This window comes from Cuculus canorus, chromosome 8 (assembly GCF_017976375.1).
Source record: "Cuculus canorus isolate bCucCan1 chromosome 8, bCucCan1.pri, whole genome shotgun sequence".
In the NCBI taxonomy this organism is placed as follows: Eukaryota; Metazoa; Chordata; class Aves; order Cuculiformes; family Cuculidae; genus Cuculus; species Cuculus canorus.
In genome coordinates, this window is record NC_071408.1 from 29,307,396 (window position 1) to 29,327,148 (window position 19,753).

The window sequence follows — 19,753 nt, forward strand, 5'->3', positions numbered from 1 at the left end:
CATCAAGTTCAACTCCTGCCCTGCACAGGACAACCCCAACGTTCACACCATGTGTCTGAGGGTTGTCCAAATGCTTCTGGAATACTGCCAGGCTTGGCATCATGACTGCTTCCCTGGAGAGCTATTCCAGTGCTCCACCACCTTCTGAGTAATAGCAATCGTAATCGTCCTCCTCATCTATATTCGTCCTATAATTACAATATTTTGATTAAACACCTACCAGCCTCTACTCACTCCTTTTTTTTTTTTTTTAGTTATCCTTCCTGATTTCAATACAGCCACAAAGAAGGGAGAATATAAATAAAGTATCCATGTACTTCGTGCAGAAAGTCAAAAGAAATTAACATAACGTTCCTTTATGGCCTTAGTCCACAAATCAGAATCTCTCACTGCTACCCTTGCTTTGCCAACAGGCTATGTGAAGTTTACTTTAAGCTGTAAGCATTTTTGAACCTGTCTCTTTCTGTAAAGCTCTGAGCACAACTACAGAACACCACAGAGAGCAGCCACAGTCTTAAAATCACAGTCAAGAGCAGGTTGTAAAGCATGACAAAAGGGAATCATAGCACAATCAAGTCCAAAGCCAAAACAAAGACATTGAAAGATCGATAGCGCATATTGAAAGGTTTGTGCGTGCAGGATCTTTAAACACATGGCTGATCCAGCTGAAAAAAAGGCAAATCATTTTTTTGGAATGTAAGAAATACAATGACCTCTAGAGTTCATGGTCACACAGCTACTACTGACCCTTCAAAAGCAGTTATTTGATGTTCAGATGAGTAAACCACAAAGATCTACAGCACTCTATAAAGCCTGACATGTTACAGGCACTTCCTGAACCTCTTCTTTCACTTTATATCTTAGATAGTGCTTATTAAAAAGAAACGATTACAGGAATTACCTCTTAAAGAAGCTGCAAATCCAACCTGGCAAGTCTAAAAATTATACCTACTATAGAGCCGGGGTATCTTTAAATATATTTTTTAATAGTATGTCTGACAATTCTATATGCTGGTGGGTATGAAACCAATGTCACATAATCCATGAAATGATGGCACTATATTCACATATAATGCCTCATATTACCAGTATTCTCAAGGGCAAACTGAGCACTCCCATGATATGCAGAAAAGCCTTAAATTTATTTCCATTTCAACTTTCCAGAGTAGAAATTATTTTCACTCTCTCTCACCTGACCATAAGAAATATACACAATTTTTTTCAGGGAATATGAATTTTGTCTGATACTGCCTGTTCTTGTTGGCCTTAGAAATTCAGTAGTCATGCACCCAGCCAGGCTGAAAAATGCCTCCCTCCTCTCCTCTTTTTTTTAGCAGTAGTTTTCAGCTCCCTGCTGTGTTTAATAAGCACAGGACTCGAACACGGGGGAGAGTGGAGCGTGGCCACTTCAGGGGCAGCCTCATGTTAAATTACTCCACGCTGCCTGTCATACTGATCTCCCACCCTGTGCTAAAGAAGAATGGAGATATAATGCCGATCTTTAAACGTAAGGGTTTTCATAGGTCAGGGAAAGAGAAAAGACATGACCTCTGAAAACTGAACAGTTTGGTGCTGTACTTCTCTGTCCAGACTGCAGGATCTGTACAGCTTAAAATGGTCATTTTGAAAACTGCATCATTTTCCTCCCTTTCTGCTCTTGCATCTCCCTGAAGCGGTCACTATCTCGGAGGGAGAACGTGGTCTGGGAGTTACGGTCACCTTCCTAGGTGCCACTTCTGTGAAGAAGTGATAAATCCACATTTCAAGACGTGACAACAGAGTCTCGACCCAACCGATTCCCAAGCAAGCTAATAATGTACATGCACATCAAACAGGACATTCTGATATTGCTCAACTAACTGTCCTTAACAGAGCTGCGCAATAGGAAAAAGACAATTCTTTTATTGTATTTAAAATATACTTTGGTTTCATGTGAAAAAAAATGCAAGGAACAAGGTAATGTTACATGTTTTAATGCATAAAGAGGGAAGAAAGAATGGAGCATACATGCAACATTTCTGGCAAGAAAAAGCTACCATCTCCAGGGCCTCTGGGCAGCGGAACAGGCCAGGGCAAAGTTTCCCTTCCTGACTTACAGGAGATGTCCAGTGTGGTATTTCTAGTAGGAAACAGTTAAAACCAAAAAACCCACAGCTGACTGTCCAGATTCCTCATGCAAGAGACCTCTCCATGCATTTAGTTACTCAATCCATTGTATTCAGCTATAATTGGAAGAATTTAATACTACATTCAGTTCCCCTGTAATGCTCAGTCAGCAACAAAAAATACTGATGCCTCTTTCCTGGCTCTGCTGAGAAGTGTTGCGTGCAGACAAAAGAAGAGTTCCCCATGCATAAATATTTTGGTAGTCTGCCCTCCCAGAAATGAAGCTCCTCGTAATTACTGCTAAATTTTTAAGATTTGGGAGGCAGCATTTGAAATAAACATAATTCTAAGACACTTATCTTTATTGTGTCTGGAGGACTAAAAGAAATACTTCCATCTAATATTTCAACTTAACAAAGAGATAAAGAAGCAAACCTGCCCTGTGGTTGAGAAGCAGTAAAATAATGATCCTGGATAGGCAGAGAGTGATTGCCCACAACAGTCCTCTAATGGGAAAATGGCAGAAAAGAGACTGCTTTACTAGGTCTCTGCTTCCAGAGGGTTTCCCTCATGCTCAGATGAAAAACATTACACAACAAAAGCAGCTGCGCCTTGTCTGTAAAAACAGATCACCACTAATTTATGCTAACTCCACATCATTGTCTTATGTGATCAGAAAGCGCTAATGAGAAAAACAACAGCAAAACAAAAAAAAAAAATTATTTGTATCTTTCGCAAAAATCTTTTATGCTACGCTCAGAAATATGCTCTAACTCAGGAGTTTTATGACTTTGCCCATGAGATTTCATTAGGCTAATGTGCTACTTAATTTCTGAATAAGAAAAGAAGAGAGACAACTTTATTGTGTGGACGACCAACTTACCTAGGAGGATGCTGAACACCATCACTGACTCTGCAGCAGCTCATTTTAAGTAAAAATGTCTGAAAATGTTTCTGGTTTATTGTTTTGCCAGTGAAAGATCTGTACCAGCTACAACCAAGTCAAGAGTGTGGTGATTTCTTGGAATGACTCAGAGAAACAGAGGACTATTCCATTCTGAGTTTATGATTTATAGAAAACAGTACTATCAAAATATTTAAGCACTCATTCTCTAGATTTAAAGGTACACATTTTATACGTTACATGACTACTACACACAGCAAGAATCTGCCACTCACAATTTTTTAATCAACCTTAATATTAGAAGAAATATTAAGGAGTTAACTTCAAAGCACCTATATGCACCAAACAGCACTCAGTGTTGGCAGGAGAATCCTTGCTGCTCTGTGATGAACTCAGTTCGATGGTTGGCAAAACTGTGCAGTAATAGGTTTTCACAGAAAGTTTGTTCTGCTCCTTTTGGGTTCAGGGTTTTCTACTAGGTAGAATTCAGTTTAAAGGAAGCCAAAACAATATAATGTCTAATATATGCAACAGTGAGAGAAATTAAATCCACATACTATATATAATCTAGGGAAAGAAACAAGTTCTTATTTACTGGATAACATCCAGTCATGCTTCCACTTGAGACTACTTCCATTAGTTATAAAATGCAGGCAAAACATGATTCATAGACGTATGCTTAATACAGAAAAGGAATTGCAGCCTCCTCCCCGCCTTCAGTAAAACGCATTAATTTCTAACTCCTATACACCCCAAGTGCCCTAGATGGAGAAAGGCTGGTTCAGCAAAAGACGTACAACAGCACATTTGCATTAAGTTCTGCAAAATGAATATAGTCAGAGCGCTTGAGCCCCAAAAAGGACTGCAGGTCAGCTTGACAAAGAAGACACTGACAGATTTCCATGACATACATCAAAACTTGCTTTTCTCACCTCTAGTCTGGAGCAGGCAGAGCTGCCAGAACAGGCTGCTGTTTTCCATGTACTCCAAAGAGGCCACAAGAAGTGGCAGCAGTAAGGGGACAACACTGTCTGCACTTCACTGCTCAGAACTGCAAAACTAAAACTTGACCAGGCAGGTCTCTTAGTACAAGGTGACACGCCACAAGGATTTTTGGTGGGTAGCTACATAATGTATTTTGTTAAAATAAAATTGAATTCTAAAGTGAGAGCACTTTCTAACCTTTGATATGAAAAATTCAATTTTCAATCATCCCAAAAAATTTCAGCTCTGACAAAGAAAAGCATTCCTAGAAAGACCTGTGCCTGCGCTCACAGCTGCAGCAGGACTTGGACCTTTTGGTGAAAGGTCATATTTTATCTCTGACATCATCTAGCTGAACACTGTAACCGCTGTTCTGAAAAGCAAGCCATGCTTTAAAGTTATTTTCAAACACAGCTGCAGGAATGGATTTTCAGAGAATGTATAAATAGCTGTCTGAAACTTTACCCATCCAAGTATCACAAATTGCTTTTGAACCTCTTAGCCTGTAACAGTAAACACACTAAAATGCAAGTATCACTTAGCAAAGTACTTTAAAAATTTCAATAAATTATTCTCCAGAAACCAAAATTATTGCCTGCATTAAAGAAAAATCAAAATCTGTGCTAGTGCTGTGCTGTTAAACACCTTGCATACTTGACCAAAGTTCTGAAGACCACTAATGTTTTTTTAATAAAAGTTAGGAATTCAGACTCCACCATCAGGGCAGACGCAGACTGAGTGCAAGATGCCTCCCTTGAAATGAAACGACTGTGACTGGGCAGCTACGAGGTGAAGGGCAAGACACGAGTAAGAGCCCTGCATTTTAAAGTTACGCTTTCAAGTCTCTGTCAGTACGTGATGGGTTAATTTTCGTATCGAGCACTTCACAAAGATTGTAAGCCACATAAAACTGCTTTAATTTAATGTTCATGAAAACATCCAAGTTTGAGAGCTAAAATTGTTCTGTTATAGATAATCAAAGAATACTTCAAAAAAATCTATACAACATGGTGCGTTCTATTTTCTTAATACCGTTTCAACAATTTCTGCCAAATGCCACTAAAGAAAACCTCTCTCAATTAAATCAGCGTGAAACAGCAATAACATCAACAAAAGCAATAAACTAACACCCCTCTACTATGTGAGAGTGAGGTCTCAGGAATGAATAAAAACTGATATTCAAAGCAAAATTATTTTATTGGAGGGGGGGCAAACTCATCACAAAAGCACAGAAATTATGGAAACAAAGACCTTCTTGAAAGACTTAATATAGAACTGTAACTCAGTTATCTTTGATGACCATCAGCCCATCCATCTGTAACTCCAGAGATCCCTCTCCCATATTCTTTCTTAAATTTCTTGTTTAATTTCCCTTATTGTGGACTGCAGTCACTACCCTCACAACAGACTGGATGGGGCAACTCCCCAACGTGCTCCGAGTTTAAACTCAGCAAAGCTAATGGTGCCCACAGGAGTTGCTCAACTGAATATGGAACAGGGAGAAAGATTTACTCAACAGGGTTAGCATGATCTCCCAGTAATCTCCTGAGATTACAGGAGGCATTTTCCACTAATGCTTTTAAAGACAGGCTACAGAAACGCACTGATTAAAGACTCTACAAAACAAGCAAATTTAACACATCCCTCCAAAACAAAACTCAATCTAATTTAATTAGAAATTGTACCTAACATTCCCCCTGCATTCCCCTACATGAGAAAACACTTAGGAACTCTTTACTTTTAAGTAAATGTGCAACTATAAGCCAAGTAAATTGTGCAATCGCTACTGTGGGCTGGAATTCAGTTTCCTGAAATACCATCCTGTTTTAACAGCACCTCAATTTATCTGCTTAATATTTTACAATGAAATAATACGAGTATGCAATTTGATTGTGGTCTGAACTTTCTGTTTCATTTTGTTTTCAATTATAACAACATCAGGAGATCTGGCACTTATCCACTGAAATGTGCCTTTCATCAATAAAACATTCTTCCATCAGTAAGACACCTGTAACAATTTAGGTCTCTTCAATATCCTAAATCCCAGTTAGGCAAAATATATTAACACACGGTGACATTCAGAGCATGAGCACTGGCACTGAAGCTGGGTATTTTTATTAAAATACCTTGCAGAACTGAAGGCCAGCAATGAGTATCCTTTATGATAAATGAAAACAATCTTCTCAAACACAGTTTCTCCCGTTCTTTCACCAGATCTGTTTCAACTAAAGACAAGTGCAGAATTAAAGTAGTGTCTTTCCTTTTCTCCCTTCTTTTTTTTGTCTTACTAGTCATAAACTTAATGCTAAGTAGCAGCATTGTATGCACGGCTATACACAAGGAACCTCATTTAAAAAGCTGTCTTATGTGGGTATTCCTCTGAAAGATTAACTTTTGCCATTTCAGAAGTTTATATTAGTGACTACATCTCTTTCCCAAGCACTAGTGGTTTTTCATTTCAGTTAAAAGCACACGCTTTTTGGTTTTGTTTTTGAAAATGGAGAAAGCTTCTTTCTTTACAAATGTCTGATTCGGGTTAAAAAACTAGTGGCTTAAATGTTAGTATTTGTTTTCATTCTGCTATTTATTTTCATTTCTTCACATTTGTCTTTCTCATTAACCATGGTCCAATGCATTAAACATAACATATTTCTGAGAACTGGAAGCGTGAAGTTTATAGGGTTGTTATTCTTTTGGTTTTATACTGCTATAATGACAAATAATTACTAGTGCCATAAAGTGTAAGATCAATCCCAAAATCAGATTCTGGGTCTCTTTTTGTTAAATAGTTTAAGAGGTACCAAGTCTGAAATTTTCTTGTGGAATAATCGGGTTAGAAATCATAAGGCAATTCTTGTTCATTACTATAATTTTATTCAAATACAAGAGATGAAGTACTGAAGAGAATGTTAGAAATCACATGTAAATGCCCAAGAAAAACACAAAGACTGTTGGTAGTGTTCAAGAAAATAAATTTACCGTGAAATTTGGATAGAATTAGTGGCTATGTTGGCTACTAACTATAATTAAAACGTACTTTGGCATTACACTGATTTAGGATACCTGTCTACCACTGTGAACTTTTAACGTATACTTTATAAATATGCATTACTGGTGCCTTTACTACTGCCTAGAGGTAAACAAAACTTGTTAACATGAGAGAATCTTACATGAGATACCAGAGCAACAACAAAGGCCTGTACTACACACAGTGATTACCTATTTGGATAAAGTATCAAAACACCACAAATATGATTTGTTGGTTTTACCCATGTTAATTTTATTTCTTATAACTTCTTTCCTTTTCTTTAGAGTAAAAAATATTTGTTTATATAAACTCAACATGGCCCTTGCGCCACATGTCCCAGTTTCACAGGTCCCTGAGAAATGGCACATTATAATCTTTGCAGCGCTCATTCACCAGGACACTGGTGCAGAGTACCAGTGAACTGGAACTGTGAAGTTCACAGGGTTGTTATTCTTTTGGTCTTATACTGCTATCATGACAAATAATTACTAGTGCCATAACGGCTGCTCGAGGCTCAAAAACGGCATCACAATCACACAAAACCAGGGTACGATGCCTGACTCCCTGACACGATTAGCCAAACAATGGTCATTTTATTCTGTTTCTCCACATCAAGGACATTTGCAGTTCTGTTGGGTCTGGTTTGCTGCCTTGTGTGGACCACAGCTCTTACACTATTGGTAAATTTGTTACAGCAAACAGATCAGTTTTGTGCCTTTTTACAGTGCAATATGCTATTGCAGTACAACACACGGTAGCCAAATGAACCCTCTGTGGTTATTATCCACCTAATGTTGTAAAAATATTACTATGACATTTTGCCTGGTCGACCATCCTAAAGGTTAATTCTGTTTCCTATTTGAGATTTTCCTCTAGGTGAGCCATTTCATGCAGTTTCTATTTACTGATTCCAAACAACCCCCAAACTGTTTCATTGCTCACTCTCACTGTTAAGAACATATTGACTGGCTGCCTGCTCTGCTGTTTAATTCATTTATGCTGAGAGTCAGGCATGAAGGCAGAATTTTAAATGTGACATTTGCAGGCTGTTGGGTCATTTAAAGCTCTGACAACACCAGGGAGCTCCTGACATACAAACTGGTCCTGATTTCCAATCTTCCATGTTCTGAACACATCAGAGATTCTTCCCAGAGGTGCAGATTTCAACCTAAAGTTTTAAAATCCCTTGTGTTTACATCTCGCAGCAAAGACCTGTACACTTTAAAGTTTTAAAATCAAGCTTGTTTCCTTTAAGGTAAAACCAGCACTGCCTGCAGCGTGCGACTCAGCTGCCTGAAAACACTGATTGACAAAGGTATTCAGAAAGATCTACAATAGTTAATACCACTAGGATTTTGTAAGCAACTTTGACATTTAATGGACTTTTATTTGTTCCTGTTGATCTTTAAGCATTCAAAACCCGCTCAGTCTGAAACCACAGCTTTATCTCACATTGTCTATGTTGCTATTGCTACCCTGACCGACACCAAGTCCCAGTTTTCAGGTTGGGATTCTCCTTATCTCAAAGCAGTGAACTGACCACAAAGTTTCATCTCCCATGATGAAACTGTTTTTCACGTCGATATTTCAGAGCATACTGAATTACCTGAAAGATTCCATACTGCCAGGGTACCCCAGAAAAACAGAAATCTGACTTATTCAGGCCTGAATTGGGAAAACCGTCTCTTAAGCAGGACTCACATCTACAAAGTTAAAAATGACTGCAACAGCGCAGGTCTTTTTGCTTTCTTTTAGGTAACACCAAGAAAGGAAATGCTAGGTCTCGATACTCTTGTTTTACAGTGTATTACAAGTTTTAAGTATGCCATTTGGCCATGAGTGTTTCCACAAAGCAGGCAGAGTTTGCTGGCTAACAGCAAACAATGAGAAGACATGTGAATGCAGGCTTGGCATCCCATCTACCAGCAGGATATTTTGCAAATCAGACTTTGAACTTTGAGAAAAAAGCAAGAAGGGAGTATAGCACAGTAAAGATCTCTTCCATAAATTGGCAAACTAAAAAAAAAAAAAAAAAGACATGCTATAATAAAAATTATAGCCTGCTATTCAAACCCAGCTCAGATGTCCACATCATTCCTCACTTGTTTACCTAAGTCAGTGGAGAAGTATTGATTTTAAATAAAGACACGGTTAGAAGGCACAATCCAGGCAAAATCTCAATCTTTCGTTATTTTTAATGGTGCAAAACAAAAAGCGAACAAAAAACTATGCAAAGCAGAGAGTATGATGACACTGCTCTATTTAGAAATAGCACTAACTCAGAACTGCACTAGGAGGAGAGATTGCTTTCCCTACTCAACTCGTCACAACAATTATTCCATAATAATGATTCTATACTTTGGCTGCTTTTTCAGGAGGGGGAATATGATTTAGGTCATGATGCAAATTTGAAGAAATTAATGGAGGGTTTTTTTTCTTTTACACCAGGAAACAGACAACAATTTTAACAGCAACCTCTGAAGTGTCACCTGTGTCATACAGCAAGCATCTTTTCATTGCCATGTTCAGAAAAAGACTTTTCTAGTTAATAGTTGTCATCTGAACAAGCGTATGTTGTTTTTACATACTTCCAGCATGAGGACATTCATTCTGTATGACCTAGAAAAGCAGATTTTATTACAGATGCTGTTTAATCTGAGAGAAAATCCTGAAAATAGAAAGACATACCTGGTGTATTATCTGAGCTACAGGAAGTTGTTCAGCATATTTTAGTGGTTCTGTTGCCAACTCATCCTTCGGAAGCCTGGAAAAAATGAAGTTAACAATTATCAAAGTTAGTATAATGTTTACCAAGTTAAATCACTGAAATTTAAGAGTTTCAGGTACATTACTTTTAAACGTGGGTTAACTGAATGATTATTTTACTTAAATAAATAGTGTATTTTACACCTTAATTGAACATATTTCTTACAAAATTGTGTGAAAGAATAAATTTAGAGCAAATGGAAACATGTGTAACATCATGGGTATTTTCCCTGACCAAAAGTACATAAAACACAAACTCAGTAACAGAAACCAAAGAAAACCTTTAAACTTGGTTTCAGACAAACAAAGTGCTGGTGAAAGCTGGACTGAAATCCCCACAGGAAAGTCTTATGCGCTTACAGAGCAGATTCAGCACTGTTAACAATATAAGCTTCTTCACTCAGTCCTGCCAACATAATTCAAAGATGACCATCTGAAAAGGCAAGAGGGATTATTCACCATCTCCCATCTTTGCTGCAAGTGCACATCCGTGTTCAGCTGTGGTAGAAGTTCAACAACACAAACATCAGTGCGTTTGCCAGGACAGTAGTGTGTACCACTGCTTTCAAATAAGGCAAAGAACTAGTGTGAACAAAAAAAAAGCAGCATACTTCACAAAGAGAATGCATGGGAACCCTTTAAAATTTGAATAAACCGTAGTTACAACTGAAAATTCAGAATCTATAAGCAGTCTCTTAAAAGAATATTTAAATGATAGTAAATTAATATGAAAGCATGTTTTAAACCCTTCAACCATACTGCTTTCATCTACTGGAGCTGCACAGCATGTGCACTCCTCAATCTTTCTGAAGAGTTCTGAATATAGGAATTTGAGTAATATGACAAGAGATGAAGGGAGGAAAAAAAAAAAATTCCCTATGAAAACAAGGGCTTTCTCTAAAGTTAAAGCAGAATTACTTTCAGACAATAACTGTGGCCAAGACATTATTTTCCAGGTTCAAATTACTACCTTATACCCATTCTAGTCAAAAATGATGCACACTTGCTGGGTTAATTCACCTGCAGACTCACTGCCAGGCAAGAGCCAGAAACTACAGGCTTGGTCTCTACACTGGGAGGCAACAGGCTGTGGTAAAAGAGAAGACAATAAACGCACATCTCTTCCCTTCTCCATTTCTGAATTTCTGTTGTCATTTGAAATGCTTTTAAGCTCCAAATAAGAGCTCGAATACCCAGAAATTTGTAACGAAAAGTGTATAAGGAAGTATGAAAGTCTTACTGTGTAAGAAATTTAAAATCAAGAGAATGAAAGAAACATGGCAATATTTCAAAGACAATGACAGCCCATCTAGACCCGTTTAATGTGCTTAAACAAAATTAAGTAAGAAAGCTCTGAACTGCTGAAGCTGCTCTACTGAAAGAGTTCATTTATTTATATGGGTTTTAGAGTTTTTGGACTATTATGGCAATGATGAATTTGTACTCGCAACATGAAATATACTGCTGTTAATAGTCCAATACAACCATCAGAGCTTAGAGTGAGCTCACAGTGTGCAGAAGGAACCTTTCCACTCATTTCCTTCCTACTTTCTATCATTTGGAGAGTTCTGACGGCCAAATGCACCACTATTTAGCTACCCACAGTCAGCATGAATTTGAGATGACTTCTGCACTACCGGGAGCCTGTTAGCTGACACAACATCTTGATTTATGGATATCAGCTACATAAACCCATTTCTCAGCCATCATTCTAGATATGAAACCAGTGTACACAGAATAAAATATTCATCAATATGAACACTTATCTCTACAGTCTTTACAAGGACACTGCAAATCTGGAAAAAATAAAAACAGGACCTCAAATCCCCAAATTAAATACTTGAAACTGCAAGGAACAGCTAAAACGATGGTAAAATGAATGATAGCAGGAAGGGAGGATTTTCTGTTCGATCAAGGACTTTGTATATTTCGCAATGTTTTCTGCCTAGACAGAGTCAGCATTCCCTTGCACAAACGCCCTCTTTGCCAATTGCAAAAAGAAAAAACAACCCACCTTTCTTTAAATGTCAAAGGATTAAAAAGAATAGAGAAAAAATATCAAGATAATATTCAGCTTTAGGAAGCGTCACTGAAAAAAAGTGAGAGGGAAGAATAGTATAAACATGTATTATGTAGATTTAAATATAAATTAGGCTCATAGGAGTCTTTCAACATAAAAAAGGGCTATTTTTTTTTCCTAATCTAATTTCTGAAAAAAAATCAAGTCGATTGAACTACACGACATTTTATCTATATACGTTATACAAAACAGATTAGATAGGTGCACATACAGATATATACATATGTCCACATATATATACCCACATTATAATATGCGTACACCCTACTATAACTTATAACATATAACTGTTCTGCCAAAATTTCTGGTTAAATGCCATGAACTTGAATGTGTACCCAGGGATGTACTGGCTGTCAAGCCTACAAAAGAGTGTTTCGAGTCTTCTCTCTGGTAGATAAGCCTGCTCCACTGGATGCGCATGCACCTCTGTCTTTTATATGAAACTTGCATAAATTAGAGCATGGAAGATCAAAACTCTTGCAAAAAAAAAAGCTGTATGAAATATTGCCTGACTATATCCTCTACCTGGAGCAAGTCATTAACTTCAGCTAGCAGGTATGATAAAGCAGTGTATCAATAAACTTTGGGCATTTGAGGTTATTAAATAAAGTGCAAGAATACCTCACAGTAAATGATTTTTGCAAATTTGACAATAATACAGTAGTATTCATTATTATGATACTGCAGTGCTATCATTTAAAGCCACTGCCTGGCATTTTATCAAAGGAAAGAACATGCCACTGCCTCCGAGTACCATGTGCTCAGATCCATCTAACAATTAACTGTGGGAAGGATATGCAGATTGTTGAGACAACTTGAAACGCCAAGTTCTCACTACCCATGACTGATATTTTTTTTGCCTAAACTCATAAGCATATATAAGACTTCACGAAGGTTTTCCTCAACACTTGGTTTTCAGCTCTTCTCTCTTCTTTGATCATCTGTCAGAATATTTCAACACATATTTCTCTAGGATTATTCTCATCTACTTCTACTCATGCTTGTGATCAAGAGTCTGTTACTATAGTCATTGTTCATAGATATTACACATTGGAAAATTTAAAGCATCTAACTCTAGTGAAATCACAGAATCATAGAATCACCAGGTTGGAAAAGACCTCTTGGATCATCGAGTCCAACTGTTCCTATCTGCCACTAAACCACGTCCCTAAGCACCTTGTCTACCCATCTTTCAAATACCTCCAGGGATGGGGACTCCACCTCCTCCCTGGGCAGCCTCTGCCACGGCCCAATGACCCTTTCTGTGAAATTTTTTTTCCTGATATCCAGTCTGAATCTCCCCTGGCACAGCTTGAGGCCATTGCCCCTTGTCCTGTCCCCTGTCACTTGGGAGAAAAGCCCAGCTCCCTCCTCTCTACAACCTCCTTTCAGGGAGTTGTAGAGAGCAATAAGGTCACCCCTCTGCCTCCTCTTCTCAAGGCTAAACATTCTTTTTAACTAAAAAAGGTTGTCCTGAGAATTTATGTTGTATTTCAAGCAAACAAAAGTAAAAATGTTGTGAGAAACCCACATTTTTTGCCTATTTATCTTCCTAATTTTCCTATCCAGCGATGGTACGTGTGACAGAAACTGAACTTTATGAAAGGCCTCAGTTTTCAGGTACTCATATACAGTCAGTTTTGGAAATGATTCCAAGGGCTTCAAAATGCCCAGCATGCTTCTAGCAGTATAACTATGTCAGTTAGCCATACCACTTTAAGTATTCATTTCAACACATATAAGTAACACAAACTCTTCTGAAGAGAATTATATTACTACGAAGGCTCCACAGATCTTGTTTTCATTTCTCGAGGCAAGCAGCAGTTTAGTGGTCTAAACATTTGTATGAGGCAACTCCCTCGACATTTCTTTCTGCTTCTTTTACCTTTACCAACAAAACCTCTTGGGCAGTCATGTCTTCTAACAGCGGTGAGAACAGGACGATGCAATAAGAAATAGTTATCTTGTAAGGATGAAACACCGCATACAAAGGCCTCTATGAAACAGCATCCATCCTCAAAGCTCCAAGAACAAGAGTAAAGTCAACATTTGTCTGTCCAGAGAAAAGGCCAGAAACAGCTACTGCAGCAAATGGGCACAAAAGGCTATATTTTGAGTAAGAATAGAGACAGGTCGCTGCCACTAAGAGCAAGGGACGTGACATAGTTCACAAACTGCCCAGCTGAATTCCCTCCCTGAAAGCAGGGGCTGCATCCAAACCTGGCTACTGCAGGCACTGGTTATGCCCTGAAACATGCATAAATGCTGCCCAGGAGAGCGCTAGCTGGCATGAAACAAAATCATAAGAGGGACCATGCTAACAATTAAACATCATACGTGACTGCAAGACAGTACATGAATCTGTCTAATTTACAAGAATGGAAGCAGCCTCATACTCTGTCTTTAAGAAAACTGCATTCGTTTCCTTGGTTGGTTTTGCACGCAGATTAAGGAAAAGCCACAAAAGGGCAGTCAGTACCAACGACAAAGAAACTTGCTGGAAAACTGCTACTTCATTTTACACTATCCCTAAGTTTAGCAGCCGGCTAATGTTGAGTCTCCTAGACTGGAAGAATTACTTGTAAAGGAGTTCTTTTCTAAACAGCTTAAGAGACAGAGAGGACACAACTAGAGAGAAAGAAAAAGTCAATACAGAAGGATGTTCTTCTTGTTTTGTAGGGTGGAGGAAAAAAGATCATCTCCATCATGATCATTCTGACCTGCCTCTCCCTTTTGCAGAGGGACACAAGTAAATCAAGTTACTTCTTTCCTTCCAGAGATGATTTCCAGATGCCTGGGGTGGCATTCCCTTTTGCTCAAAACCAGCTATGTCAGGAAACAAACAAACAAACAAAACTCAGTTGATGGAATTTGTGCTCAAATCAAATGCGGCACTTTGAGGCTGTAATTTCACAAAATTAGTCGGCCTCACTCTTTAGTTCATTTATATTTGACACTTAAACCTTTATAAAATTAAGGGCTAATTTGTTGTAATACACATTTCTTTGTATGCTTAATTTCTTTCAAAACAATTCTGTTACAGAAACAAAAGCCATTTCTCATTAATTGAATTTCCAGCAAGAAATGGTCCTTTCTGTCTCTATTGAGCACGACAGCAGAGTGCTGCCAACAGTGCCAAAGCGAGCTAACACAGTGGCATATCAGCAGATACGGCATCACGCCTGACAGCTGGTAATGCAAAGCATAAGGAGATCTTGATTTTCAGGGAGAAGACTAGAAAGAAACATAAAATCAGAAGAGAAGTGGGAAGCAGTAAGAGATAGCAGAAGAGGAGGAACTTGAAAAATTCAATTTAAAAGTTATTTTTATACTGCCACTGTGACTGCTCTTAGATGAAGGAAAGTAAGCATGAAACAGAAACTGCGGAAAGTGAATCTAAATCCAGTAGAATGTGTCAAGATATTTAGTGAAAAATCTTATTTGTTATTTATATTTGCATGCTCACTCTTACGGGAAAAATCCTGAGAGAGTCAATGTGCGCTAAAGAAAAATAAATCCCTAGCATCATAAGGTGGCACATTTTGCCACAAGTGCTAATCCAGCCTACGGTCTGCTACACAGAATAGCTGCAGTGCCTTCAGGGCAGAGATATATTTTATCTCATGCAAGTATTACAAAAATATAGGAGAAAAAAAAGAGCAGCATGTGATCACTAACTGGTTTGCTCACGGCAGAAATGGCCCGTTAGGACAATTCAAGAGAGAGAAAGTTCTAGATAAAAGGACAAGCCATAAAACGCTGCTCTCTGGGCAAATATAAACATTCATTAATTGTAGAAGGCAGTAGGACTAAGGATAACATTTCTTCCTTTCTATACATTCTCTAGATTTGATGGCTTGGACAGCTCGCACTCCTCCATGCTTACAACCCATGCATAGGTAATACTGCACTTCTTTGATGCCCTTTCTTGATGAAAAGTCCTAATACATGATCACCTTTCTCAGAAACTACACAAAACCGAAGTCGGAGGGTGAACCGGCTAAAGAAGAGGATATCGGAAACAAAAATTTATTATGGAAGAAGGGGTTTGGGAATTACTTCCTTTATTTGCCGGCGATGTACAAGGCTTATGCTGCTCCTACAGCGCTGCTAGGTTTGTTTGGCAGATAACTTCTAACCAGTGTGAATGAAAATACCGGAACAGATCGTCCCACTTCTAGAAGCGGCTCAAAACCAATAACACAACAACTGATCAGACAGTCAGCGTGTGACCAAAGGATGCGAATAACACAGTACCCCAGACTGAAAGGTTGAAATTATTAATCTAAACGTGTATATACCACTGATAGCTTTATTGACTGTAAATACATGAAGACGCTTGCATCAGGCAATAAAAAGAAAACAAAATATCAGAGCTTTATGCACCACATCAGAAAAAGTTATTAGGTTTCCTATTAAAGAGAGACTGAAATGGGCTATGTCGGGTTTGAGTGAATAGTTTTTAAAATTGGCCATTCAGAAATTTATCTTCCGTATCCATTCTACAGAAGATTAAGAATTAGACCTTGGATTAGTGCCAAGTACTTGATCTATCTGCTAAATCCTACATCCACACATATTTAAAAACAGGGTATGTTTAAACAACAGAAGTACACGGAAAGTACATGGAAAGTGCCAGTGCTTGAAAAGATGAGATCATGCTTAACTCTGCTCTTCCCCCAAAAGTGTGCTAATCAATTCTTTTCTTACATTTTTAAGCAATGCAAGATTTGCCTATAAGGATGTTTACCACATGGAGAGTCACAAAGAAGAGAAGCAAACACTCAAGAGATCAATCATTCCAGGGAGCTTTCTAACAATGTCTCCTTCATGGCATCAGTTTCTTCAGTCAAAGGGTCAAAGCAAGTCTTTCGGCTACTTAAGAAAGCATTCAGTGTATGCTTTGCCACCACAAACTTTGCTCAGGTGAGTGTGGACGCTGCCCTCTAAAAACCCGATACATCTAATAATGCAAACAATTTCACTCCCTACCACGGCACCAAGCTTTGGTACGCCGGACAACCCTGCAGGACTACCTAGCAAAATGCTAATGTGCATCTTTTGCAGTTCATTGTTGGGGAGTCTGTAAGTCATTTCTTTGAACAGGTAAGCAATTAGTGCATATTCAAAGATGAGGAGAGGAGGGAGCAATGTCTACAGTGCAAATACACAGGCATTTCACAAGTACAGCCAAGCACACAGAGATCCTTTGGCCCATGAATGCCGTGACCTCCACTTCACAATGCTTGCAGAACCTAATGCAGCAGGTGATGTGTTATCAAAGATGGTGTAAAAAGAAGATTGCACAAAAATGAACAATACAATACGGAGACAAAGGAAAAAATAAATTGAAAGCAAATATAATCTTTGATGCAATGAAAAACTTAATGTTAGACACAATCAGATTTATAATTATCTGAAGAAGGAAGCTACTGACTTGCATTGAAAAGAAAAAATATTTTACTTAATTGCACTGGCTTTTACAGGGTCATGGTCCTGAATAAAGCAGCAAAGCATCTTGTGGTTTAGAAAGGCAAATTTCTTTCTGTAATCTGTTCATTTCTTTTCAAATAAGTGTGAAAGATTTTGACCCAAACTTGTTGTACAGACTTATTCCTGGAGTTTAAAAAATACCTTAAGTCTGTCAATGCACACTGATTTCTGTTGGATTTGATCATAAACAGGTCTGCTGGCATTCCCAGAGCCTGCCAGACACATTGTGTTATAATCTGTTGCTTCACAAACTGGATAAAACTAGACTGTAACAAATGTTCTGTGATCCACACATAATTTCATATCTAAAGAATATCAGGTGATTAACCTTTGTCAAGCCCCTTATTCTTAATCATCCCAAGACCCTAAAAAGAGTTTACAGTAGTCTATAGTGTGCTTTAACACAGGTTGACCAATATTGTTTCTCTGCTCTTTTCTAGCCATTGACTTTTGTCAAAATGTATTTAGTCACTGAAGGGACTCTCTGTTCTTCCTGCTCCTATTTTTATACTCAGGCAAGACACAGAGAAGGAATTAAAAAGAATAATAGCTTAAGTAAGCAGAACTGACTTTGCTGCTACTGGAAAACACATGACCTGTAGGGCTTCATTTTGTTATCTCAAATATTCCACATTTTAGGTAAATTAGAAAATCTCTTTTGAATTAATTTAAACTTCAACATGATGATGATGGTGAAGCACAAAACGCTAATCAAAAATTAGAAATAAAAAGACCAGCTGAGTCTCTCCTCTATCACTGAAAATCACCACTTGAGTCCAAAGCTAAAAGTAGGTACTCATCACTTAATGTTAATTCTCGTTGCTTAATGTTAATTCACTCTCACAGCAGGCAAGGGTTTTTGGGGTGGAGGGAAAGGGAGAACAAAAGTCTTCATCAAATTTCCCAAACTCAGGGCGTGTTTATAGAGACAAGTCCAGCAACAACAGAAGAACTTCTACTGATGGTCTCACCAGAGTCAGAAAAAAAACATCGCATACCTAGCTGAGCAAACATTCAATCAGGTTTGAAGGGCATATGTGCAGTATCCAGTAACTGAGGCTGCAGATTTCCCCACTGGAGCCAGTCCTTCCTAATTGCATGGGAAAATGTTCAAAGGAATGGTTAAAAAAACCCAGTTTATTATCACTGTATGACTAGTTTGGAAACCTGTGACAGATTTTCAAAGAAATCTCAAAGAAAAAAAGGAATACTAAACCCTCCACTGCCATCACATCATGCGTGCAGTTTAAATACTACTACCAGTATATGTTGGAATTATACTTTCAGCTGGATAAAGCCAGCTTTTTCATTTTTCATAAATGAAAGTTTATCAGCAGTGCCTAATCTTTACACAGACCAATTCAACACCACCTGCCACTGCACAGGAAGTCAGAAAATCAGCAGGAAGATGTTTTTAAAACAAAGAATTAACATGCGAATGTGCCAGAATAGCAATTCCATTATTTAGTGGCCAAGATTAGTCTTTATAATGAAGTTCATATTGTAATAACACTATTCCTTCCTGCATACATTCAAATTAAACAATGTACCTGCATTTGTTTATTATGTTCCATTTTTCATCTAGTACCTTCTAAAAACCCTGTAATACACACATTTTAAGTCCTAATATTTCTACACCTACGGTACATATTTCTATATTTTCAGTTCATGAGTCACGTAATGTACCATCCAAGTATAATTTCTCATGAGACTGCTTAGCTCACTACAAGAATCTGTCAAAGTAACAGTGGCAATGTCTGCTCTCTGCCCAACACCATCCTCGGATCTTCTACTTTACCTCCTCCATTCCAAACTTCCTACTTTACTTTTTACCCTTTTACTCCCATTTAGCCAAGTAGATAACTACATGTAAGTACAGCAATGTTGTTTCTATGAGACTTTCAGAGATCATCTGGTTCAACCTCCCAACAACGGGTCAGGATATTAGGAAAAATTCCTTTACTGAATGAGTGGTGAAGCAGTGGAACACCGTCCCTGGAGGTGTTCAAAAAGCATGTAGATGTGGTACTTTGAGGAATGGCTTAGTAGACACGGTGGTGTTGGGCTGACAGTTGGACTGGATTATCTTAGATCTTTCCAAACTTAACGCACAGTATTACTCAATCTGCTAATCATACTCCTCCTCGTGAAGCTCAGTTGGCAGCTTGTTAGCACTCTGTGGGTTCATATTCAACCTGGTGTCCACCACCACCTCCAGATCCTTTATAGCGAGGCTGCTAATCAGCCTGTCAGCTTCCAGCCCCTACTGATATGAAATAACAAGAAAAGACACCAACTGAACTTGTTTCTGCAGGTGTATAAAAGAGGTCCCAATAATATATCAGTACCAATGATAAATCCAGGTTTTCTTGAAAGAAACATGCACTGGGCA

The 19,753-nt window shown here is 38.2% G+C and overlaps 1 protein-coding gene across 1 annotated transcript in view; it reads right to left on the bottom strand.

Moving 5' to 3' along the window:
* PIGK (phosphatidylinositol glycan anchor biosynthesis class K) overlaps nt 1–19,753 on the bottom strand; it is a 72,762-nt gene that overhangs the window by 15,275 nt on the left and 37,734 nt on the right. Inside the window, exon 10 of the mRNA XM_054072845.1 lies at nt 9,711–9,786. Within this exon, the coding sequence (XP_053928820.1) occupies nt 9,711–9,786 (76 nt within the window). The remainder of the gene's footprint in view (nt 1–9,710; nt 9,787–19,753) is intronic.